Consider the following 23,122-nt stretch of genomic DNA (forward strand, 5'->3'; position numbering starts at 1 on the left):
ACCTGAAATTTATATAATTTTAAAAAGAGCTAGCAAAATGCTCAGAAGAATCAGATCACTTTGTGTGCAGGAGGTTGCTCTTCTATTAACAGACTGCTCTGTACATTTCCCACGCACCCCTCACTTCCTACACCAAACCTTCCTAAACTTGGCAGTTTCCATTTGTGAACTTGCTAGGGATAAATATCAAGTGCCATTGAAAGGTATCAGTAGCATAAGTCCTGCGTAGAGGGTCCTTTCTAATGTGTACTTCACTATAGAAAAAAGGCATTTTCATCTTAGGAAATCTGTGAATAGACTGCTCAAAAGTGCCCCCACCAGTCTTCAGCCTTCCTTTCCACAGATGGTTCTTTGCCTTAAAAGCGTATCACCTTTTTTGACTCCAGTAATAGCTTCGTTCTGCTCTTTAAAAGGAAATTGGGGAAGAAATTGAAGTGCTTTTCAGAATTTGTTTCTACTATCGTACTTGTGAAAGTATCATATAATTATATTGCATTTCTTTTTTCAGATTGGCAAGTTATGTGCCCATTCTCAACAACGTCAATACAGATCTGCTTATTATCCTGAAGATCTATTTATTGACAAGAAGGTATTAAAAGTTGCTCGTGTAGAACGTGAAGAAACCTTATCCAGCCGAAGAAGGTGAGAGGGTTTTTTTTTTTTCTTCTCTATTTCAGCATACAATTAGCAATTGTGTTTTAAGGTCAAAAACCACTGGAGTGAAGCTTCTTAAATACATGTTATTTAGTTCTTCCGAGTAGAGTATTCAATTAATTAAATTCTATCCTCTGTTAATGTTAAAAGCAAAAAGATATTGTATTATATCCAAGCCATATTTAAATGTAAATTTACCATATGTAACTATCCAGTACAGCAACACAGAGTGGAATAGATTTCTCAAGATCTTTATTGATTAAACAGAACCTTTTTTATTTCTGATCTGGTCTCACAATTCCATGGCTTGGTTTGTGTCTTTCCCAATTACTGACATTGAATCTGGGGTGAGTTCACCAAAGAGAAACTGGCAAGACACTCTCATGCGTACACACCTACACTGTGCACTCTACACACTCTTTTAAGAATGATAAAATGAAGGATCTGGTTTCAATTCCTTAAGACAGCAGTTGAGGGACCAAATTAAAGCTTCTTATTCTCTTCATTCCTCCCTCCCCCATCCAGATTCCCTCCTTCCCTATTCTAGTTTCATGCTTACCAATAAAGGGTAGAAATTGGATTGGGAAGTTCAGTGCACATCTTAAAGAACTGATTTCCCCAAAGGGATTGCACCAGTAGCCAACCCTGCCACTGGCCCAGAAATAGCTAGACATGAGTTTAGCCTTGTGATGACTTTGAGAGGATCGGGAGAGATTGGCGTCGAGATGGGAAATTAAGAGATGAAATAAGTAACAGTCTCAGATTTGGGCTAAATTATTTCTTTCATATCCCTTTACTACAAGAGATTTTGAAATGGCAATGGTTAGGCATATATGGCACAGTTTAGAGTGAGAGAGGGCAGTAAGGCCACTTGAGAGATAGTCCTCCAAAGCATTTCAGGAAGTCCCATTTTCTTTGTTGACTTCCGACCTAATACATTTCTAGTTTCCCTAGAGCAGCAGTTTTGAAGTGTGATTTGAGAACTCAGGGAGTCCCAGAAACTCTTTCAGAGGTGTGTAAGCTCTTCCTTTTACTAACTACATATCTGTGTGAAGCTGGTTTTTAGTCACACACTTCAACCAAAAGAACATATGGCAACACATTAAATACAGAAGCCAATGCAGAAATTTAGCTGTCTCCTGTTCAGCCAGGCAGTGAAGATATTTTGCAAAAACACAAAAGCTTTACTGCTTTTCATACTTTTTTCGTTAAAATGTTATTTATGCTAACATATCAAGACTCGTTGGTTTAAAATTAATAATAAATAAATTAAAATTTTTTTCCTGAGTGTTAATTTCTAAAACAGTAGATGTCACTAAACATATATCGTGTGAACAAAAGCTCTTTGGGGTCCTCAATAATTCTTAAGAACCTTTTGGGTTGTGTTGGTTACTATATAAAAAGTGACAACAAAACATAGTTATTTAAAACAACAAACATTTATTGTCTCCTAGTTTCTGTCAGGACTTTGGGAGCAGCTTAGCTGGGTGCTCCTTAGTCTCAAAGAAATTTCGGTCAAGGTGTTACCTGGAGCTGTAGTTCGCTGACAGGTGACGGGAGACAGGAGGGTCCACCTCCAAGGGGACTCATTTACACGTGAGACAAGTTAGTTGATTGGAAGGAGGCCTCTGTTTCTTACCACATGGACCTTCTGAGTGTCCTTACAACATGGCTGCTGACCTCCCCAGAATAAGTGAGCCATGGAAGAGAGCAAGGAGAAAGCCACAATGTTTCTTCCAACCTAGTCTCAGAAGTGAAACACTGTCATTTCTGATGTATTTGATTTGTTAGAAACAAGTCACCAGTTCTAGTCCACATTCAAGGGGAGGGAAATTGAGCTCCACCTCTTGAATAGAGGAGTGTCAAAGATTTTGTGGACATGTTTTTTATTTTGGCAGTGCCACAAGGCATGCAGGATCTTAGTTCCCTGACCAGGGATCAAACCTGCACTCCCTGCAGGGGAAGTGTGGAGTCCTAATCACTGGACCACTAAGAAAGTCCTTGGACGTATTTAAAACCATCTCAGGGGTCCTGGCACCAGAGTACTCTCAGAACCATTTCCACATAGCAAAGGGGTTCTTTGGGAAATTGTTGTCTTTCTGGGAAGACAAAATTAAGGCATTTCTCGAGGCCCTTTTTAGCTTCTGTCTGTCCCCTGTCCATTGTTCTCCATTGCTTTCACTCTGCCCAAATCACCTGAGAAATTAACATTACTTGTTGATCTTTAACTAGCGGAAATCTCTTGCATATTGCACTGAAATGAAGAATTTATATAATATTATGTATTAATTATTTATAAATAATACATAAAATGAAACAGAAATTGTAATATGTTTGTTTTTGTTATATTTATTTTTATTTACAGCATAATATACATTAAATATATAGTACTGTGTATATATACATGTGTGTGTATGTGCATGTTATGTGTGTATATATATATTTTTGTTGTTGTTGCTATTGTTCAGTTCAGCAGAAATTTGGGGAACGCCTATTATGTGCCAGAATGTATACTGGGCACTGAAAGTCAAAACACAGTCTCTGCTCTCCCAAGTCACTCTAATGTGGAAATAGACTTAAGTACAAATAATTTCAAACCAGTTTTATAAGTGCAAAAGAATGTGCAGAGTCTATGGAGGCAGCCAACAGGGGAGGAGAGAGCTCTGCCCAGGTAGAGTGGAGGCTTCATGGGAGATGTGGTATATTAATTTGTAACAGAATCACATGTAAAGCTTTTTCAAAATAGCACACTATTCCAGTCATATTTTGAGTTTACCCTGTCAATCTAAACACACTTATAAGTAAATAGGAGGTTTAAAACGTAAGATCCTGCTGCCTTCTATCTTGGGCTCTGTGAGATCTATTCCCTTTTGCCTTATTGGGGAGAGCTCTATGGGTGTTGATTCCTCCAGGGAAAAGAAATAAATTGGTAAATGAGTTTCTGGCTGAGCACCCAGATTTGGCACTTTGTTTAGACTCATTTTTTAATTTGTTGCTAACCCCCAAAGAAAAGAAAGGGTAGTGAGAAAAATGGCAAAACCTGTAGACTTGAGTAAGTTGCAGTCAGGTATGACTCCTTGGGTGTTGGAAACATGAGCCCACCCCATGATGCTTCTCATCTTTTTTGCAAATAAGCAAAACTGAGATGTTCTTCTTTCTGAATTCTCTGCTGGAATAAGAAAACAAAACAACAGGAGAGTGCCTGATTTCATTTAACTCTCTCAAATAGGCAATGTAAACCCTCTTAGGGAGAGTGGCAAATTGAGGGTTAAGATGCTCTCTTGCTAAATGCACTGCCCCCTGCAATCTGATGTTATTAAGAGGGCTTGTTTGGGCAGAGTGGTAGTACCTTTGTAAATTTCTCTGTATGTACTGCACAGCATTTCACACTGTCCAAAAAATATATGTGCCTCCAGCACCCCTCACACCCATGCTCCAGGGCCATCTTCTGTGGCTGAAAATCTGATAATTGGAAAGGAACCCAATTGTAGCTTTCAGTCTGTGGATGTTGTAAGCAAGCTGTCTGAATCTGATTATGAGTTGAAAAGCTCCATTGCCTTATTAAAATAAAAACACACAAAGAAATGCAGGATTCCTTTGGTAGCATTCAGAAATCATCTGTTTGTTTTGTCTGCCCCCAACTGGGTAGTTTGCAACACACAACTAATCTTAGAAATTGCTTAGTTCAATTTAAAGGCGATTTGATAACTCAGCTGGTGGTCTAAGTATGGGACTCAGCAATCCTTGCAGATACAAATATTGAAAATATCTGTCATCAGATTTCAACCAGTGAGGATAGGACAAGATGTACAAGTAGGACAGTGAGAATAGAAGAAATGATATTTTCACAGCCCTTTCCAACTCGAATATTTTCAGCCCATCTGAGATGTCAGCCTGTTCCTCCTTTGCTCTATCGAATGTCTCTTTCACCACTTCCCCTATGATACTGCTTACCTTGTCATTTGCATATCCCCCCCACAAAGTTTGGTATTTTATGACACGAGCACTGTCTTTCCCTTTTCCAAACACAAAATCTGTAGTTGAATATAGTCGATTCAGCATCTACATACCAAGCTTCTGGCCCAACTGCTAACCTGTGAGAAAGTCACACGGTCCCTCTACCCTCGTGAAATTACATCTCTGTATTCCAGCCATCCTTGTCCTGCACTCCCCCTCCTCCCTTTCCTCTCTGACTTGGTCTAAAGGGGCAATGGATTAGGTGACACTAGTAAATGACCTAGAAAGAAAAGAACAAAAGCTGATCTCAGCTCCCTGGTCCAAAATCAATGCTTACTCCCACTGCCTCTCAGATTGCTGCTCTAGTTTGGCCGGGCAGCTTTGTAAGCTCAGTGGTGCCTTCCACCCTCTGAACAAAACAACAAAACATGTCCTGAATGAATCAATGAGTTTCAGGTCTGGTACAAGTTACTCTGCCCTAAATAGGACTCTGCTGCTTTCAACATTTGTCAACACCATCTGCTGCTGCTGCTGCTAAGTCGCTTCAGTCATGTCCGACCCTGTGTGACCCCATAGACGGCATCCCATCAGGCTCCCCTGTCCCTGGGATTCTCCAGGCAAAAACGCTGGAGTGGGTTGCCATTTCCTTCTCCAGTGCAAGAAACTGAAAGTGAAAGTGAAGTCGCTCAGTCATGTCCGACTCTTCGCGACCCCATGGACTGCAGCCTACCAGGCTCCTCTGTCCATGGGATTTTCCAGGCAAGAGTACTGGAGTGGGTTGCCATTGCCTTCTCTGCAACACCATCTATGTTGGTGTAAGGATTAGGCTCTGATAAATAGGAGGAGCTCCTAGCCTAGTTAGGGAGACAGAGACACACAATTTTGATATATTGATGAGTGAGTACCAAAACAGAGCCATGTACAAAAGAATGGCAGCATCATAGATGGGAAAGTTAGCAGCTCTCTTGTGAAAAGGTAACTCTTAAGGTGGGCCTTGAAGGAAGAACAGAAATTCTACAAATGAAAGAAGGAAAAGAGTGTATTCCAGGCAAAGGGAACAGTATGAGAAAAAGTCTGGGCTAGTCTTTGGAATGGTAGAAAATGATAGTTTAGGGTCAGACTGTGAAAGGTTCTCTGCAGCAGAATTAAGCACGATTCTGCATCATTCCAATGATAATTATTTTAGTTTACATGCTTTTTTGTGTTTTCAATTTTTTTTGAGCTCATATTATTTTATATTAAGAAAAAAATCCTTCATGATAAAGGAGAAAAGTTCAAGATCTGCAGCTGGGGATGAAAGGCTGTTTTTACTTGCAGTGGTTTCCAATTAGCGCTGCTTTGATGCCTGGCCCAAGCAAATCATTGCAAGAAAGCCAAGGGAATCCCCTCCCCCACAACCCAAGAAGGAAATGCTCCTCTTGAGGATGGTGGGAGACCCCAGGGAAGATCACGTGTGCCCAGCTGCAATATCTCAAAATAGTTCGTGCATGCAAAGGGGCCCTCTCCTTTAGTTCCGCATTTAACACATTGAAGAGACTCTTTTTCCTGAGTAGACTGCTGTGAGCAAGCATTGGGTTTGTCCCAAGCGAGAGCCTACGGCTCCACTATTTTTATGTCAAATGATATGTTTGACATGTATGATTAGAATAAAGTGGAATTGGAATCAAAGAACATTCCCTTCAATTAAATTGTTTTTCCCATTCCAGGCAGCTAATTGTCCAAACTTTTTTCTTTTTTTTTAACCAGAGACAATTCAGTTGAGCAGACTGCCTTATTTCATGGGTGGAGATTTTTTTGTTGTCTGTCATGGGCTACTAGCACAAAGAAAAGAAATCTGAACTGAGTCATACATGGGTAATTCATATGTCAATTTAGTTTTAGGTATCTTTCTTTAAAGAAATAAAATATTCAACTCATCTCCTTCTAAACTTACTAGTATAAGCAGGGAGACAGAAAGTTATTTAAGAAAAGGTAAAAGTAAAATATACTTAGTTCCCATGCCAGGACAAGTGTAGGAAGGAGTGACAAAGAAGGGGAGAAATAGATGCCCAGTAAACCCAGTAGGCAGTAAACTGCTTCTGTCCTACTCTACTGCTTTGGGGGCTGTGGTGTCATCAACTCTCCATCAGTTTAGACAGTCTTCTATCCTGAAAAATATAACATCTGGCTTTCTTTTAAAAAAAATCAAAGTTTCTTTGGAAACCAAGATTTATTTTCTCAGTCTTTTGGAAGGTTTTGCATGAAGGCCTGGCATGCACCAAAACACCGTATTTGGGGACTCAGAGTATTAGCCAGTTTTCTAGATGTGCTAGAGCCCTGCTCTTTGTTCCTCATCGAGCAGCTACTGCCTCATCCCACAGGTCCTGGGAGTTACTTGAGAAAAAGCATTTATTTCATTATTTCGATGTTCTTTGTATACCAAACCCACCCTGGATTCTTGGTGGATTCTAATGGGGGTAATATACACTGAGAACCAAAAAGAACTCAGTGGATAGCATATCAAGACGAATAGGTTTTAGAGAAATGAAAGTAAAGCTTTTCTGGAGAGGAAAGTCTAGAAAGGAAATATATCCAAATATTAACAGTGATTATCTCTGGCTGGTAGGACTATAAATAAGGGGGTTTTTTCCTTTCTGCATTTCTATATTCTATAAATTCTCAATAGTGAACATATATTTCTTTTATAATGAGAGAAAAGCAGCAGACTTCATTTTCTAAGATGGAAGAAATAGATTTTAACCACTCTGCAGCTCTTACAAATTTCTTTTCTCACGCCTCACCCTTATCTTTTTTTCAAGTCCATCCAAACTGGCTCTTTCCCAGCTCTCCTGACTGTCTCTTTCCACTATTTAAAGGAGTATCTCTTTCTTGTAGACAAGCCCTCTCTTTCTCTAAGACATATTTCACCTTGTAGCTTTTCTGGAGTTATATCTCAGTAACAGCTTTATTGAGATATAATCCACACACCATACAATTCATCCATTTAAAGTATATAATTCAGCTGTTTTTACTATATTCACAGAGTTGTACAACCCTCACCACATCAATTTTAGAACATTTTCGTCACCTTCAGAAGAAATCCCATACCTTTTAGCTATCATTCCCCAACCCTCATCTGCCCCAGCCCAAAGCAACCACTGATCTACCTAATGTCTGTCTACATTTACCTATTCTGGACATTTCACGTTAATGGAATCATATATTATGTGGTCTTTCATGACTGGTTTCTTTCACTTAGCATAATGTTCTCGAGATACACCTATGTTATAGAATGTAGGAATACTGTTTTTCATTTTAAGACCGAATAATATTCCATCATATAGAATATGTAATTGTTTATCCATTTATCAGTTGATGCACATCTGTCTTGTTCTGCCTTTTGCTATTGTTAATAGTACTGCTATGAGCAGGTGTGTACGTGTACTTATTAGGAGTACTTGTTTTTAATTATTTTGTGTATATACCTGTTACAGTAGTGGAATTGCTGGGTCATGTGGGAACTCTATGCTTAACTTTGTGAAGAACCACCAAACTATTTTCCACAGTGGTCGCACTATTTTGCATTCCCACCAGCAATATGTGGGAGTTCCAGTTTCTTCACTTCCTGTCTTTTTTTTATTATAGTCATCCTGGTGAAGTGGTATCTTACTGTGGTTTTTATTTACATTTCCCTGAGGAATAACCTACCTTTTTATTTAAAAAAATTTTTTTAAATTGTTTTTGAATCTCAATTCTTTTTTTAAATTGGCATATAGCTGCTTTACATTGTTCTTAGTTTCTGCTGTATAGCAAAGTGAATCAGTTATGCTGCTGCTGCTGCTGCTGCTAAGTCACTTCAGTCGTGTCCGACTCTGTGCGACCCCATAGACGGCAGCCCACCAGGCTCCGCCATCCCTGGGATTCTCCAGGCAAGAATACTGGAGTGGGTTGCCATTTCCTTCTCCAGTGCTTGAACAGGAAAAGTGAAAGTGAAGTCGCTCAGTCATGTCTGACTCTTAGCGACCCCATGGACTACAGCCTACCAGGCTCCTCCGTCCATGGGATTTTCCAGGCAAGAGTACTGGAGTGGGGTGCCATTGCCTTCTCCGGAATCAGTTATACATATACATATATCCCCTCATTTTTAGATTCTCTTCCCATATAGGCCATTACACCGAGTATCGCGTAGAGTTCCCTGTGCTATATTGTCGGTTCTCATCAGTTACATATTTTATGCATAGTAGTGTATATATGCCAACCCTAATCTCCTAATCCATCCCATCTCTTCTCTTCCCCCCTTGGTATCCCACCTGATGATTAACCTACCTTTTAAAACTCAACATCAGATTCTTAGACACGAATCCTTGTGAAGGCCACCACCACTTTCCTACCAAGTAAAGACCATCCAAACTGCTGTACCAGATTAGTCCAGTGATTTACCCAGTCCAATAGCTAGCTAGTCTCTAAAAAAAAGAGTAACAGGAAAAATATTTAGGGAGAGAACATGGTTGTACTTTTTAATACCCACTTTAACAGATGAAATATTATTTATCTTGTGCATATAAAGTTATCTGGAACTTGAAAAAGCGTAATTATCTTGCATACATAAGTTTATCTGGAATATAATATATATTTATATAGATTATATTCTACAGGCTCATAATAATGGAAATAAATTGCCAAATGGCTAACATTGTGGGGTATTATTCTGTGACAGGTACTATGCTAAACACTTTACATGCATTATCTCATTTAATCATCCCAGCAACCTATCATTTGCTTCATTTTAAAATAAAGAAACTAAGCCTCAGAGAAGTGTAGTCTGTCTAGTAAGGTTTTCCTGCTAGGTAAGAGAGGGAATAATTGGCATTCAAAACTCATGTAAGTCAGACTCCAAAATCAGTGCTCTTAGCTACTACTCCTAATAGGTTTTAAGGGGCTGTCCTGAGAACCCAACCATCATTATATCATAGCTCCTAGATGATACTGTGTTCTAAATTCAAAATAACTAATGCAGGAACAAGTTTTAAAAATACAGTCTATTAGGTCCATCGTCTGTGTCCTACGGAGGTAATGAGTACTCTGTGAAGTAAGATGATCTTTTATTTCCCTAGGTTACCTTGTTCAAGTGTCAGAGAGATTCCCTAAGTTCTAGAATTTGATGAGCCAGACATTATTTACATTCCTTGTGGCTTTCTTAGATTTTTATCTTGACCCAACCAAGTAATATCTTTCCATACTAAAGTGGGAGGTCTTAGGTTTACCACAGCCCTTCGTCCCCTCGACACTTAGATAGACCCTCTCTGACTCTGCTTCAGTGTGTCAATGATTTTTATGATCAGCCCAGAAAAAGACTCCAAGAGTTGGGAGGCTGGAAGCAGTTCAGAGTGTTATGCTGTTTTGTTTTGTTTTTTTTTTTAACTTCTAGAGAAGTCAAATTGGAAGGCTTTGCTATGAGTTCAATTTTTCTTGCCAGCACTATGTTAGTGAGAGAGAATTGGGAGGTAGGAGGAGGCCTAAGGGAAACTTTCATTAAAGGGAGGGCCATCACTTCTCATAGACTAATAGCCATATTCCATTTCCTCATGTAAGGAGGGGAATTACTCGGCCTCAGCCTTTAGTCTTTCAATTTCCACTCTTGGGAACCGTATTATTACCTTGTAAAACGGAGCATCTCCCCTATTAGCGTTAATTGAACCCATTGTTTTCCTCTGTGAGAAACTATAATGTTGACTTTTATGTTCAGAGCCCTATACTGAGCCTCTTCACTTTGGAGATTGACGAAGCGCAGCCACCAGCTATGAGAGAGTTTGAGCATAACAGGAAGTAACTGTTGGGGTATCAGGAGTTATATATGTCTCAATAACCCTTCCCCAGTTGTTCTGTCCATCACCCTGGCTTTACTGTGACTCGAGCCTTTCTGAAGATGTGCCAAGTATTGTAAGCACGCGCTCTCTCTCTCTTCCTCTGAATCATTAGTTGAAATGAGTCGTCTTATGGTAATAAAATGGAAAATGGCATTAAATGCAAGAAAATAATTTCCACCAGTCTTCCTCTTTTAGCCAAATCTGAGAACAATCCCCAGAAGGCATTTCTGGGCTCTCACCAGTGTCCAAATGAGATTCAGGCCTCTGGCTCCTCTAAAGGCCTATATATCAGGTCAGTCCATTCTTAATCTGGAGACAATATTGAATAATTACTCCACTGCCAGGAAATTCCCTGGTGAGACTCTCTAAAAACTTAGTGGAGACTTAAGATAAACTTGGATATACAGGAAGTACTCTTTAACTTCCTTTCTATTGATACTAGAAATATTGCTGTAGAAAATAGAGAGTATTTTATTTTGGTTTGTTTACTACTGGACATCTGTTGCATAGATATTTTAATATTTCTTTATAAGCATATACACTTCCCTCCTTATTTTGTGTGTTCATGTACATCTGAAAGAAGATAATAGGCCAAAAATTTTGCAGGGTATTTATGGGTGTGAGTTTATACATATTTGCATATATAATATGTTCTCTCTCTCTCTCTGTCTGTCTCTCACACACACACTCCTGTAACATGAAAGCCAGAGCAAATATAAAATATACTAGGAGCCCTCCCAACCCCCTTATAGGGACAACAATATACAAACAAAGAACAAAGAAACCTTCCTCCTCTAGCAGATGTGAGTTTCTCTGATGACATTGTCAGGAGAATTTCATAGAGCTTATACTACTCTAAGCACCCTGCGATTCTGATCTGCAACTAATAGCCAGAGTCTCTATGGAAAGGGGCCATCTCTAGGGTAATAGCATTGAAAATTACAATCAATGCAGTCAATTACACTCAGAAGCCAAAAGATATGTAGCGCTTCAGTGTGCCTTGTAATCAGCACCTTTGAGAATGTAGGTAACAGCATCTGAATGAAAAATGGAAGCTGAACGTGTTAGAAAATGGATGTTGGAATTAAATCATCCTCCTAATAGCACCTTATATGGCAGGCAGCTTTTTTTTCTAATATCATTTTATTGATTTAAAAAAAAAAAACCCTAAATTGTGACCTTGTAGCCAAGAATGTCTTTAAAAATCATTTATTGCTCTAATCAGCCTGGCAGAGCCTTTCTGTCATGCTGATAAGGAAATGAAACCTCCCTCATACTGGGTTTACTTGCATCTTATGCACAGATGTTTTGTTTTTCTTTCAGGGAACTAATTCAGAAGTTAAAATCTTTCATCAGCTTCTACAGTGCTTTGCCTGGCTACATCTGCAGCCATAGCCCTGTGGCTGAAAATGATACTCTTTGCTGGAATGGACAAGAACTCGTGGAGAGGTAATCTTTTCTGAATGTTAAATGTAGCAGTATATGAGAAATACTCATCATATGCTCATCTCAGGCTTAGTTATGTCTTCTCTCCATTAATTTCATGAGAAAAATACTAGAAAAAACATATACATGAACATCTATGACATGGCACATGCTGTCTAGGACTTATAGCCCTCATACAACTTACAAACTTTGAAGCGCACAGAGAACTATGGATTCAGGAACATTTTACAAATTGTAAGCATAAGGCAAGTGTTTTTCCTGTGGGTCTTTGGCTTCTTCCACCTCCTCATTATGTGGGCCCTTATTGATTGATTGATTTAAAGAAATCATATTTGTACTAATGGCTGTTATTTATGACAATTAACTACATATTGAGCACCATGCTAAGTGCTTGTATGTGTTAACTCTCTTTATCCTTATATCAATCCTATGAAATTGCATTATTTCCCCTTGTGTTATAGATGAAGATGGAGAAAAGAAGAAAGGGGAGGAAAGGAGGAGTACCATTTCACATCATTTTTATTGAAATGTTTGATCCTTTGAGTGTTTCTTAGTATTATCTGTACTAACATTTGTCATCTCTGAAGAATTTGCTTATCACTGGAAAGGAAATAATATATATTCTTTTTCAGCAAATATTTACTGAGCATTGTCTAAGTGCCTCTCATGTAAAAGTAAACAGAACAGGCACATTTTCCTATCCTCAAGGAGCCTCATTCTAGTGGGCTAGTGATATTCCTGACTGCCATTGTTTTGTAAAATGTGTAAAAAATGGCTTGCAATTAAAGAATTAAATCAGGAGGGTAAAATGCTTAGGAAACTCCATAATGGGGTTGATGAACATGCTTTCAAAAATGTTTGTGCAAGGGGTAACATATTGTAGAGGGGAGTACAGAAGAGACCTGGATGCAAGTTCTGAATCTTTCACTGACCAGTTGTTTAACCCAGGGCAAGTGACTTGAGGCAAGAACTGAGGTGGTTGGATTAAAGCACCACTAGTTCCGACAGTCTGTATGTTTTATTTCCTTATCAATTCATTCATTCACCCATACCTTCAACATTTATGTTTTGAGATTTATGTTTATGATTATCTTCTGAGATACTATGCATTAGGCATCGAGGTAGGTGCTAGGGGTATGAAGGTGAACAAGATGACAGGCAAGTTACTTGCTTTGAGGACCTTTACATTCTAGCAGAACCCAATATCCGGACATAGGATAATTAATCATGATGCTAAATGGAATTAATTAGCAGTGTAATGTCATGGACAGAAGAACACTTTGGAGCCAGATGAACGTGGGTTTTCATCTCAGCTCTGCTACTGACTCGGCGGGGCCTTGGTTGAGTCACTTCACCTAGAAAGTGTCAAGATCCTCTTCTGTAAGGAAGGGGTATCTCCCAGTATTGTTGTAACTAGTAGGTGAGATAAAGCCCCTAGCAGGCAGACACATACTGGAAGCTCAGTTCATGTTAGTTCTCTTCTTTCTACCCTCCCTCACCACCCCTTCTCTTCCCAGGGCAAAGTAGAACATAGGCCTGAAAACAGCTTGTTTCTCAACTAAGCTTTGTGCGGACCTGGAACAATGAGAATGGGGTGTATATTTATCACCCTAAAGGTTCTATCAGGTACTGAGTAGAATCATGAAAATGTATCCAACTATTGAGACACATTCATTTAAATTATCAAAGAGAAGCAGTTGGTATTTGGCTTGATAAAAAGCAGATGCTTTAAAACAGGTATGCTGTTTAGTCACTTAGTTGTGTCTGACTCTGTGCGACCCCATGGACTGTAGCCCGCCAGGCTCCTTTGTACATGGAATTCTCCAGGCAAGAATACTGGAGTGGGTTGCCATTTCCTTCTCCATTAAAACAGATATAAATGATATCATATTTCAAAAAGAAAATTCCCAGAGGTTCAATATGTGGTTCTTGCATAAACTTGATGAGAAACCATCCCAATAACTTACCCACTGGTATATTAAGATGGTGAAACATGAACAATTTTTCATTTGTTTTGAGCAGCATAACCATGGGTTTTTTTTTTATTAAAAAGCAAATTTTAGTTTATACTTATTTACTATTGTAATCATTCATTCATTCATTTATTTACTCATTTAACAAATATTTGAGTACCTACCATGTATCAAGCACTAATATTTGTTTCCTGCTTGTTGTGATCATTTAGAGCAAATGTTGTCACCGCACTGGATTTATCTTCTGATATATCAGATGATCCAGTTTTAGTTAATTCAAAAGAGTTTCCTCTTAGGCAGTCCTATGATTTTTGAATTAGTGGGATTTTTTTAAATTGAATTTTACTCATATAAACTATTCATGTTTGGTATACTTTCATGAAGAATGTTGTCCTAAAACTGAGAAAATCCTTTTCTATCAAATGGTGGAGTCCAAAGCCTTCTAACTTTGAATGAGTCCAGAAGTTAACCAAGGGCACTTTTGCACAATTAAAATAGCTCTGCTAAACAAAAACTTTTCTGTTTAATTTGCCAGCTTTTAATATCTTAGGATATTGAACAAAATAATAAATATTGTAGTATGGAGGAAAGCCATTATTTCAAGCTCTTATTTGTTACTTCTGCAAAACCTATTGTTTTCAAAGCAACTTTTATTGTTAATATATATGATGCAGAAAATGAAGGAAGGAAGAGAAAGAAAGTGGGAGGAAGGAAGGAAGTCAAATGTTATTTGTAGACAGAATACGGGTAATGTAATACAGGAAGTGCTTCTTCCATGGTTGGCAACCTTGCCTTATCATTAACCTGTACTTTAATAACTGACCTAATGCAATGATTAGAGAAGGAAATGGCAACCCACTCCAGTGTTCTTGCCTGGAGAATCCCAGGGACAGAGGAGCCTGGTGGGCTGCCGTCTATGGGGTCGCACAGAGTCGGACACGACTGAAGCGACTTGGCATGCATAGCATGCAATGCAATGATGGGAGCAGGAAATAGTCTTAAACTAGGTTTTTACCAAATTATTCAGGAGTATACATTTAATAATATGAAGTTCTGTAGCCTGAGCATATGTGTGCCCTCTCTTTGTACCATTTATAAAGAGTAGCCTTGCGCTGCATGTCTCATCTATAGTTACATCCCCTCTCTGAGGCTTTTCATTGAATTTCTCATTTAGTCTTAAGTAACAGTTGCCACTTCATATTGTCAAATGGGTTGTGACTTTGTTATCTTTATAGGTTGGGTTTGTGTTCCTTTGAAAATATTTTGCTTTTAATCAAGAAAATTAATGAAAATCAAGGATCCTGAAAAAGAATAAGACTTGTCAGTGGAGACACATGATTAAAATGAAAATATTAATGTTGAAAATCCATACCAGCTGGGTTATCCTATTTATACCCTCCCACTGTGGGTCTACCTATTTCTCAACTTTTAAAGAGTCAAACAAGTCACTGTCTCTCTAAACAGAGCCATATCTCACATCCTTTCAGTTTTTATCTCTTTGGAATAAAATTAATCGAACTATGCAGGAAAAGAACGTTTTCATACATCTAGTCTCAGGGAGTACCACGTAAGCATCATTTGTCTTCTCCCCTCCCCCTCCCTCCACCTCCTCCCCATCTTGGCTGGAAATAAATATTGGCTTCCAGGATTTCACAAACAAGTCTTCAAATTAGCAAGCTTGACTCATGTGAGGTATACTCCATCATGAGAGCCAGCATGTATCCTACAGGCAAAAACCTCCTACTATTGCCAAAGGCAGAAATTCCTCCATCTTTTGCCTTTGTAGAACCACAGAGAATTTCAATTAGAGAATCCCTGAGACCAAGATAAATATAAAGGTGCCCACGGAAGTAAGCTAACACTGGGCTTAAAAACAGCTAAATGTAGGCTTTGCCTGCAGTGATGCTGAAAATACCCGTATGAAGAGTGAACAATTTAGCAAATACATTCTCAAGCACATTTTTATAACTATTAGGTCAACTATCTGGATAATTGGCTGAAATTTTCATTCTTTCTTTTAAACGGTTTGATACGATGTAAGCCCCATTTTATTATTTAATCGTTTATTTTAAATTAGCATGAGAGAAATTATTTGAACCTATACATATTCAAAAACCTTAGAAAAAGTGCTGTTTTTTTTACATTTAACATCTGATAATTGAGGTTCCTTCAACAAAAATTGAGCACTTAGTATGTACTAGGCCCTGTGGGGCATCAGTGATAGGTATTAGAAGCCAGTGCCTGCCCCTGCTGAGGGGTTTACAACTCAATGAGGAGAAAAATAAGGGAAAAAATCAGCCAGCCTTTTTTTCTCAGCAGTCCAGAGAGAGCTCCCCTTAGAGGTGTCAAAGCAGAGGCTCTACCATCTGTATTGGGTATCTTTTCTTGCATAGTACGTTTATACAAGAGATAAAACTGAAAGGATATGAAGTATGGCCTTGTTTAGAGTGACAATCACTTGTTTGACTCTTTAAAAGTTGAGAGATCTGTGGATCCATAGTGGGAGGGTATAAATAGCTATGATAACCCAGCTGATATGGATACTGATTGATATTTTCTTCAACATCAGTATTTTCATTTTAATCAGGTGTCTCCACTGACAAATCTTATTCTTTTTCAAGATTCTTGATTTTCATAAATTTTCTTGACTAAAAGTAAGGAATTTTCAAAGGAACAAAAACCCAACCTACAAAGATAACTGTATGCTTGTGTGTGTGTGTGTGTGTGTGTGTGTGTGTGTGTGTGTGTGTGTTGAGGTAGAATTCATATAAAAGTAACCATTTTACGGTATACAATGCAGTGGCATTTAGTACATTCACAGTGTTGTACAATCACCACCTCTATCTTGTTCTAAGACTATATCATCACCCCAGAAGAAACCTTGTACCCTTGTAGTGCTCACTTCCCATTTTTCCCTTCCTCCAGCCTCTGGCAACTAACCACCTGCTTTCTATCTCTAGATTTACCTATTCTGAATATTTCGTATAAATGGAACAATTCACTTAGCATAATGCTTTTTAAGGTTCATCCAAGTTGTAGCATGTACCAGCACTTCTTTTCTTCTTATGGCCAATAATATTTCATTGTATGCTGCTGCTGCTGCTGCTGCTAAGTCGCTTCAGTCGTGTCCGACTCTGTGCGACCCCGCAGAACCCCGCAGACGGCAGCCCACCAGGCTCTGCCGTCCCTGGGATTCTCTAGGCAAGAACACTGGAGTGGGTTGCCATTTCCTTCTCCAGAGCATGAAAGGGAAAAGTGAAAGTGAAGTTGCTCAGTCGTGTCTGACTCTTAGCGACCCCATGGACTGTAGCCTACCAGGCTCCTCCGTCCATGGGATTTTCCAGGCAAGAGGACTGGAGTGGGGTGCCATTGCCTTCTCCATTCATTGTATGGATATAGTACATTTTGTTTATCCAGTCATCAGTTTTCCATCCTTTTTTTTTTCTGGTTGCGCTGAGTCTTTGTTGCTGCGTGTGGGCTTTCTGTAGTTGTGATGAGTGGGGACTACTCTCTAGTTGCGGTGTGCGGGCTTCTCATTGCGGTGACTTCTCTTGTTGAGGGGTACAGACTCAATATTTGTGGCACCCAGACTTAATTGCCCCATGGCATGTGAATCTTCCTGGACCAGATATCAAACCTCTGTCTCCTGCACTGACAGGCAGATTCCCATCCAGTGTACCACCAGGGAAGTCCCTCCACCCATTTTTACGTTAACCCTGAGCAACTACTGCTCTGGTTAGGCTTTTCCCACCACCTCTGAATCAGCTTGGCTGACCCTTAACCTTGAGGATAAGAGAGGCAAAGCTTAGGTCTTCCATCCCCATCATACTTGAGCAGCATTTCCGTGCTAGGCTCTCCTCCACCTGGCCTTATCTCCGTATGCCTTTGCAGTCATTCTCCTCTGAGTCCTTTTTTCTCAGCGTTGTATGTATACTCAGCTGGCTTCTCCTACAGTCAGCATACCTCCTACAGGAGTTTCTACTTCCCTGGTGACTTTGACGTTTATCAGTTCCACATATACAACTATTTGTGCTTTGTGGCACGATGCCTCAGTTCATTCTCTGATCCAGTCCTAGCTGGTTTTGCTGCTCTTCTGCCGTGTTGCCTCCATGGGCCTGGATCTAGATGTCAGCCCCAGAATATTGCTGTTCTCTTCTGGCTGATAGATCTGCACAGCCACTTGTGTTCATTGTCGATCAGTATCCATTTTGCATTTCCTCAGTATGACACTGGGACTCGCAGTGGGGCACCTGGCATTGGAGAATCAACTCCATGAGATCTGCGGGGTCACACGTGAAGGTCCGTCCTCTGCCTCCTCCATAATCTCACCTTCCACTTCACCTGAGAAACTATAGACACATACTCTTACTGCGAAATTTTCCCTGTTCCCACTGGTCAGACAAGTCTTCCAATGTTTATAAGGCCTCTCCAGGATTTCTCTGCTTGATTGGAAAGGCAGAAGCAGGAATATACAAAGCAATTATTTTAATTCTCGAGGAGTTTTGTTCTTGTCTCGAAACCTTCTGAATGCTTCAGAAAAGTAGAGTGATGAGATTATTTTTCTTCTGCTGGATTGGAGGGATAGACTATGTCATAGCAACAAGTGGGAATGAATGTGAGAACCATTAACACCCAATTTCTGACATGTACAAAATAATTTTTTAAAATTGAGATGAACAAAATGGCTGATTTTTGCGCTATATGCAGGAAAGATTAGGGGAAATAGTTGATTCTGTTTTTATAACGCAGTTATTTAAAGAACACTGTTTTGACGATTTGAGGTAGGGGGAGGGGCCAATTTGTAAGACTAAAAGGTTTTTCATTGGTTCACAGAGCAAAATGGAAAGACCTTCAGAATCTTCAATCTGGTAATGAATGATGAATTGCAGAAAAGACCTATGTGCGGAGTGTGTAGATATTCAAACATACACATTTGCACAGCTCATTCCAATCACATCAGAACAGGCCAGCAGTATGCAGCAGTTGCTACATATAGCTCCCATATTCTCATGCTAAAATAAGTTATTATTATTGTTTGCCTTCTGTTCATTTAGGATTATGTTGTAGTTTTTGAAGGCTCAAGGCCATATACATAGAATTTTAAATATGGTATAGCCAGTGAAAACACCAATGGAGAAGCAAATATAAGATTACAAAAAACAGAGCCAAGAGGAAGTGGGCAGAGGAAAGAAAGTAAACAGTGGATCGTGGAAATAATATTGAATGATATTGAGTCAAGTCCTAAAGTCATTTGCTTCTGAGCTGGTTTAGGCACAAGCCAGACTAAACTTGTGCTGGAGCCAGGGCTTATAGCTCTTCTCAGCAGCCCCTGTTGTGATGGTTGGAGGATTAGAATCTGAGGTGCAGTCTTCAGTATCCCAGCTCTTCTCATTGCTAGTTCTTCCTCTGCCCCCTATCCTGCAGGAAGTTCTGCTTGTGAAAGGCTGGTAGGAGGGAGAGAGGGACAAATAGGGATTTGGTTGTTGTTGGTTTTTGGGTTTGTTTTTTTTTTTGACCAGGAAAATAACTTTATTTTGTTTGGAGCACTGTCTACCTCCACAGCTTCTCAGTCCCCTTCAGACATTTTTGGATTTCATTTTATTCAGTTTTCCTGGAAGCAGAAACATGACACTTTAATTTTTTCTGATTTGACTGTGTGTCCTAGAATGAAAGTACTGAGATATAGCTAGTATGGCAGCTTACATTTTCTAACTTGCTTTAGGTAAACATAATTGTTCGTGGAAAAGTTTTGAAGGAAAAATAGATTACATAGAAAATGGCTTAACTTGGTGTAGCATGAAATATTTGTGTCAGTGAAAGATTTTTAATAATCCTGATAAGGTAAGATAGATAAATTCGGCATGCACCCCCATGTAATAATTCCTCTAAGGGCTTAGATTGGCATATTCTCCATCATATGTTTATTTCAAAACTTGTTTCTAGTGACAGCTATTTTTCAGGACCTACTCCATGGCAATACAGTGACATTTATCCCTTAAGATTATAGTGTCACATACAGCAGCTCAACCTGCAGAATTGAGTGAGAAAAACCCAGCTTATCCTAGTGACTAACAGCATAATATGGTCTGCCACATTCAGGATGGGCTTGTCAACTGTCAGGTCTAAAGTAGTGAGAGGAGACACCGTCACGGCTCAGCACAGATGTCTATAACCACCTGTTGAAGGCGGGATGACTTATTCTTGAAGCAGAGTGTGCCCTATTAGTACTTATGCCAGCCCCATCCATGCTCATCTCATTATAAGAGTTGGATCATCTCATTATAAGAAGAGCATTTGGGCCTCCAAGACAGGTCCCCATACATCCATACCCTCACCAAACCAATCTCACCACACAGCTTCCTCTTTGAAATGTGATTCTGAAGGTGAAGTAAGGCCTGTGTCCTATTACTATCACTGCTCCATTTTTGCTTGGAAGGCTTAGGAGATGGATCCATGAAGGACTATAATTGCTTTTAAGAAATTATTTATTTAACACATCAGGGCTTTTATGTATTTGAGGTATTATTGCTTCCTTCAGAGTAGGCAACTTTAGTAGGTCATGGACTGACTTCACTGAGGCCACCAGTCCTCAAAATATTTTTTGACATCTTCTTTAGGAAAGGGTCCCTGATAGCTCAGTTGGTAAAGAATCCGCCTGCAATGCAGGAGACCCCGGTTTGATTCCTAGGTCAAGAAGATCCGCTGGAGAAGGAATAGGCTACCCACTCCAGTACTCTTGGGCTTCCCTTGTGGCTCAGCTGGTAAAGAATCTGCCTGCAGTGCGGGAGACCTGGATTTGATCCCTGGGTTGGGAAGATCCCCTGGAGAAAAAGCCTTGAGGGCATATGGTCAATTCCACAGTCTGCAAGTTGTTGGTGTTCAGCCCATTGATCATCAGTGATACAGACAGAGAATTAGAGAGAGAAGACCCCGAGAGGTTAGGATGCATGAGCCAGGTGATTGGTGCATGTCTGGAAGAGTGAGCGCAGTCATTAGAATGATACAGGTGGAGGTTTTAATCTTGGTTTAGACGTTGACTGTGTGCTTCTGGCAGGTCATTTAACAGCACAACCTGTTCCCTTATTTTGAGATGGGCATAATGGTACCTATTCTGCAGGACTGTTGTGAAGGGGTATGCTGACACATGAGTACATGATAGCTGTTGTTGATATTGGCACATCACTAGAGTGTGGTTGAGCAGGTCAGGTAAACGTCCAAGGCCAGGGTGAAGAGTTGTAGGCCATTCTTCCTGTCAAGGCAAACTGGATTTGGGGTAAATATCTGTAAGTCTTTTGGAACCAAACTGTTGAATGGGGAGGCCGCTTAAGCTGCGTTATAACATTTGGGATCCATTTGGGGTAAGAGGATAAAAGAAGCTGTGTATTTCTTGTGACACTTAAACTGGTTTTACATAGACTTTCCAGAGAGGCATCCAGAAATGTTTTAAGTAATGTCAGAATCACTGATGGGACCCAACACGGTTTTGGCTGTATACATTCTGATTGATATTTATTTACAAATTTGAAGTCTGCCATTGCTTTCTATTCACCCCTTTGAGAGCATGTAAGAGAGGTGGCAAATTGATTGAAACAAGGATGCTGGGCGGGGCAAGTGCCCTGGCCTTTTCTGTCTGAAGTGGACAGTCAGTCCTTGAGTGATAGCACTGTTGCTTCATCTGAACGCCTTTGACTGACACAAGCAGAACCCACCTGAAACATTTTCATCCAGGTGCTCTGACCCAGAAGAGTGATTTCTGGAAGTCACTGAGCATCAAGAAAATGGACTCTTGAGACTCTGAGTTTGAAGGACAGGCAGAGGCCTATTAGGGGAGCCTCTTGGGAGGCTCTTGCCAGTGGCTCTGTCCTTAGACCCCTCTGGCTGCCTTGTTGTTGGGGCTGTTGTGGTCATGCTATAGATTTTACTCGCTGCAGGAAACGATGGGCAGGTGCCCCTTCTCTACTGCCACTGGCCCCAGTTTTTGCCCCAGGGTAAGCTTTTCGGGGCTCCCTTGCAAGAAACTCAGCTCTGCAGGGTGGTTTTTTTTTTTTTTTTTTTTTTTTGCCCTTTTCCTCCTATACTTAAGCAAATGCAAAATACTGCTTGCATTTCTCTGGTGATCTTTACTGATAAAGTCAAGCAGTTAGGAATTAACAAAAAGGACCCAGAGGCAAATTGCAAAGTTATGGGGCAGTCGTAAAAAGCCATGGGGTAGTTGTTTCAATGTACAGCTTTGGGGTCAGCAAGCCTGGGGTTGGATTTCTGCTCCTGTAAGCATTATCTCTTTCTCTTCTCTGAGCCCATTTCCACATCTGCCCAATGGAGTTAATAATTTCTACCTTTAATGAATTGTTGACAGGATTCAGAGAGATTGTGAAATTCAGAGTACAGTGCCCGAAACACAGTAGGCCCTCAAGAAATGGTAGGTGCTATTGCTGTTCTTCAATAAAATAAGCCTATAAAAATGGTCCTTCTAGTTCTTTACTGGAAGAGAGATGGAGCTCTGCGTGACTTTAATTCCCCTGGCGTGCTGCGGTTCATGGGGTCACAAAGAGTCGGACATGACTGAGCAACTGAACTGATCCATTTCTGAAATCTTTTACCAACAAAGGTCCATCTAGTCAAAACTATGGTTTTTCCAGTACTCATGTATGGATGTGAGAGGTGGACTATAAAGAAAGCTGAGCGCTGAAGAATTGATGCTTTTGAACTGTGGTGTTAGGGAAGACTCTTGAGAGTCCCTTGGACTGCAAGGAGATCCGACCAGTCAATCCTAAAGGAAATCAGTCCTGAATATTCATTGGAAGGACTGATGCTGAAGCTGAAACTCCAATACTTTCCAACCTGATGTGAAGAACTGACTCATTGGAAAAGACCGTGATGCTGGGAAAGATTAAAGGCAGGAGGAGAAGGGGATGACCGAGGATGAGGTGGTTGGATGGCATCACAGACGTGATGGACATGAATTGGAGTAGGCTCTGGGAGTTAGTGATGGACAGGCAAGCCTAGCGTGCTGCAGTCCATGGGGTTGCAAAGAGTCAGATACGACTGAGCAACTGAACTGAGCAGGGAGACAGCTTCACCCACTCCCTCTCATCTTTATCTTTTTTTCTTCTCCCTCCTGCAAAAACGTGAAAATCCTCACCCTTGCCCCTGTTCAGCACAGGTGGTGGGCATTTGGGTCCACTGCTGATAAAGTGAGAGTTAATTGCATCTATGGATATGCCCTGGACTAGACTTCCTACCTTC

The 23,122-nt window shown here is 40.1% G+C and overlaps 1 protein-coding gene across 7 annotated transcripts in view; it reads left to right on the forward strand.

Annotated features, from left to right (window-relative positions):
* Nucleotides 1-23,122, forward strand: part of GPC3 (glypican 3) — a 531,061-nt gene that overhangs the window by 377,915 nt on the left and 130,024 nt on the right. For all 7 annotated transcript variants that reach the window (XM_081563858.1, XM_081563854.1, XM_081563855.1 and 4 more), the window contains 2 exons: nucleotides 509-642; nucleotides 11,781-11,906. In XM_081563858.1, coding sequence (XP_081419984.1) covers nucleotides 509-642; nucleotides 11,781-11,906 — 260 coding nt within the window. The remainder of the gene's footprint in view (nucleotides 1-508; nucleotides 643-11,780; nucleotides 11,907-23,122) is intronic.

This window comes from Giraffa tippelskirchi, chromosome X, assembly GCF_054371585.1.
Source record: "Giraffa tippelskirchi isolate mGirTip1 chromosome X, T2T-mGirTip1v1.2.pri, whole genome shotgun sequence".
In the NCBI taxonomy this organism is placed as follows: domain Eukaryota; kingdom Metazoa; phylum Chordata; class Mammalia; order Artiodactyla; family Giraffidae; genus Giraffa; species Giraffa tippelskirchi.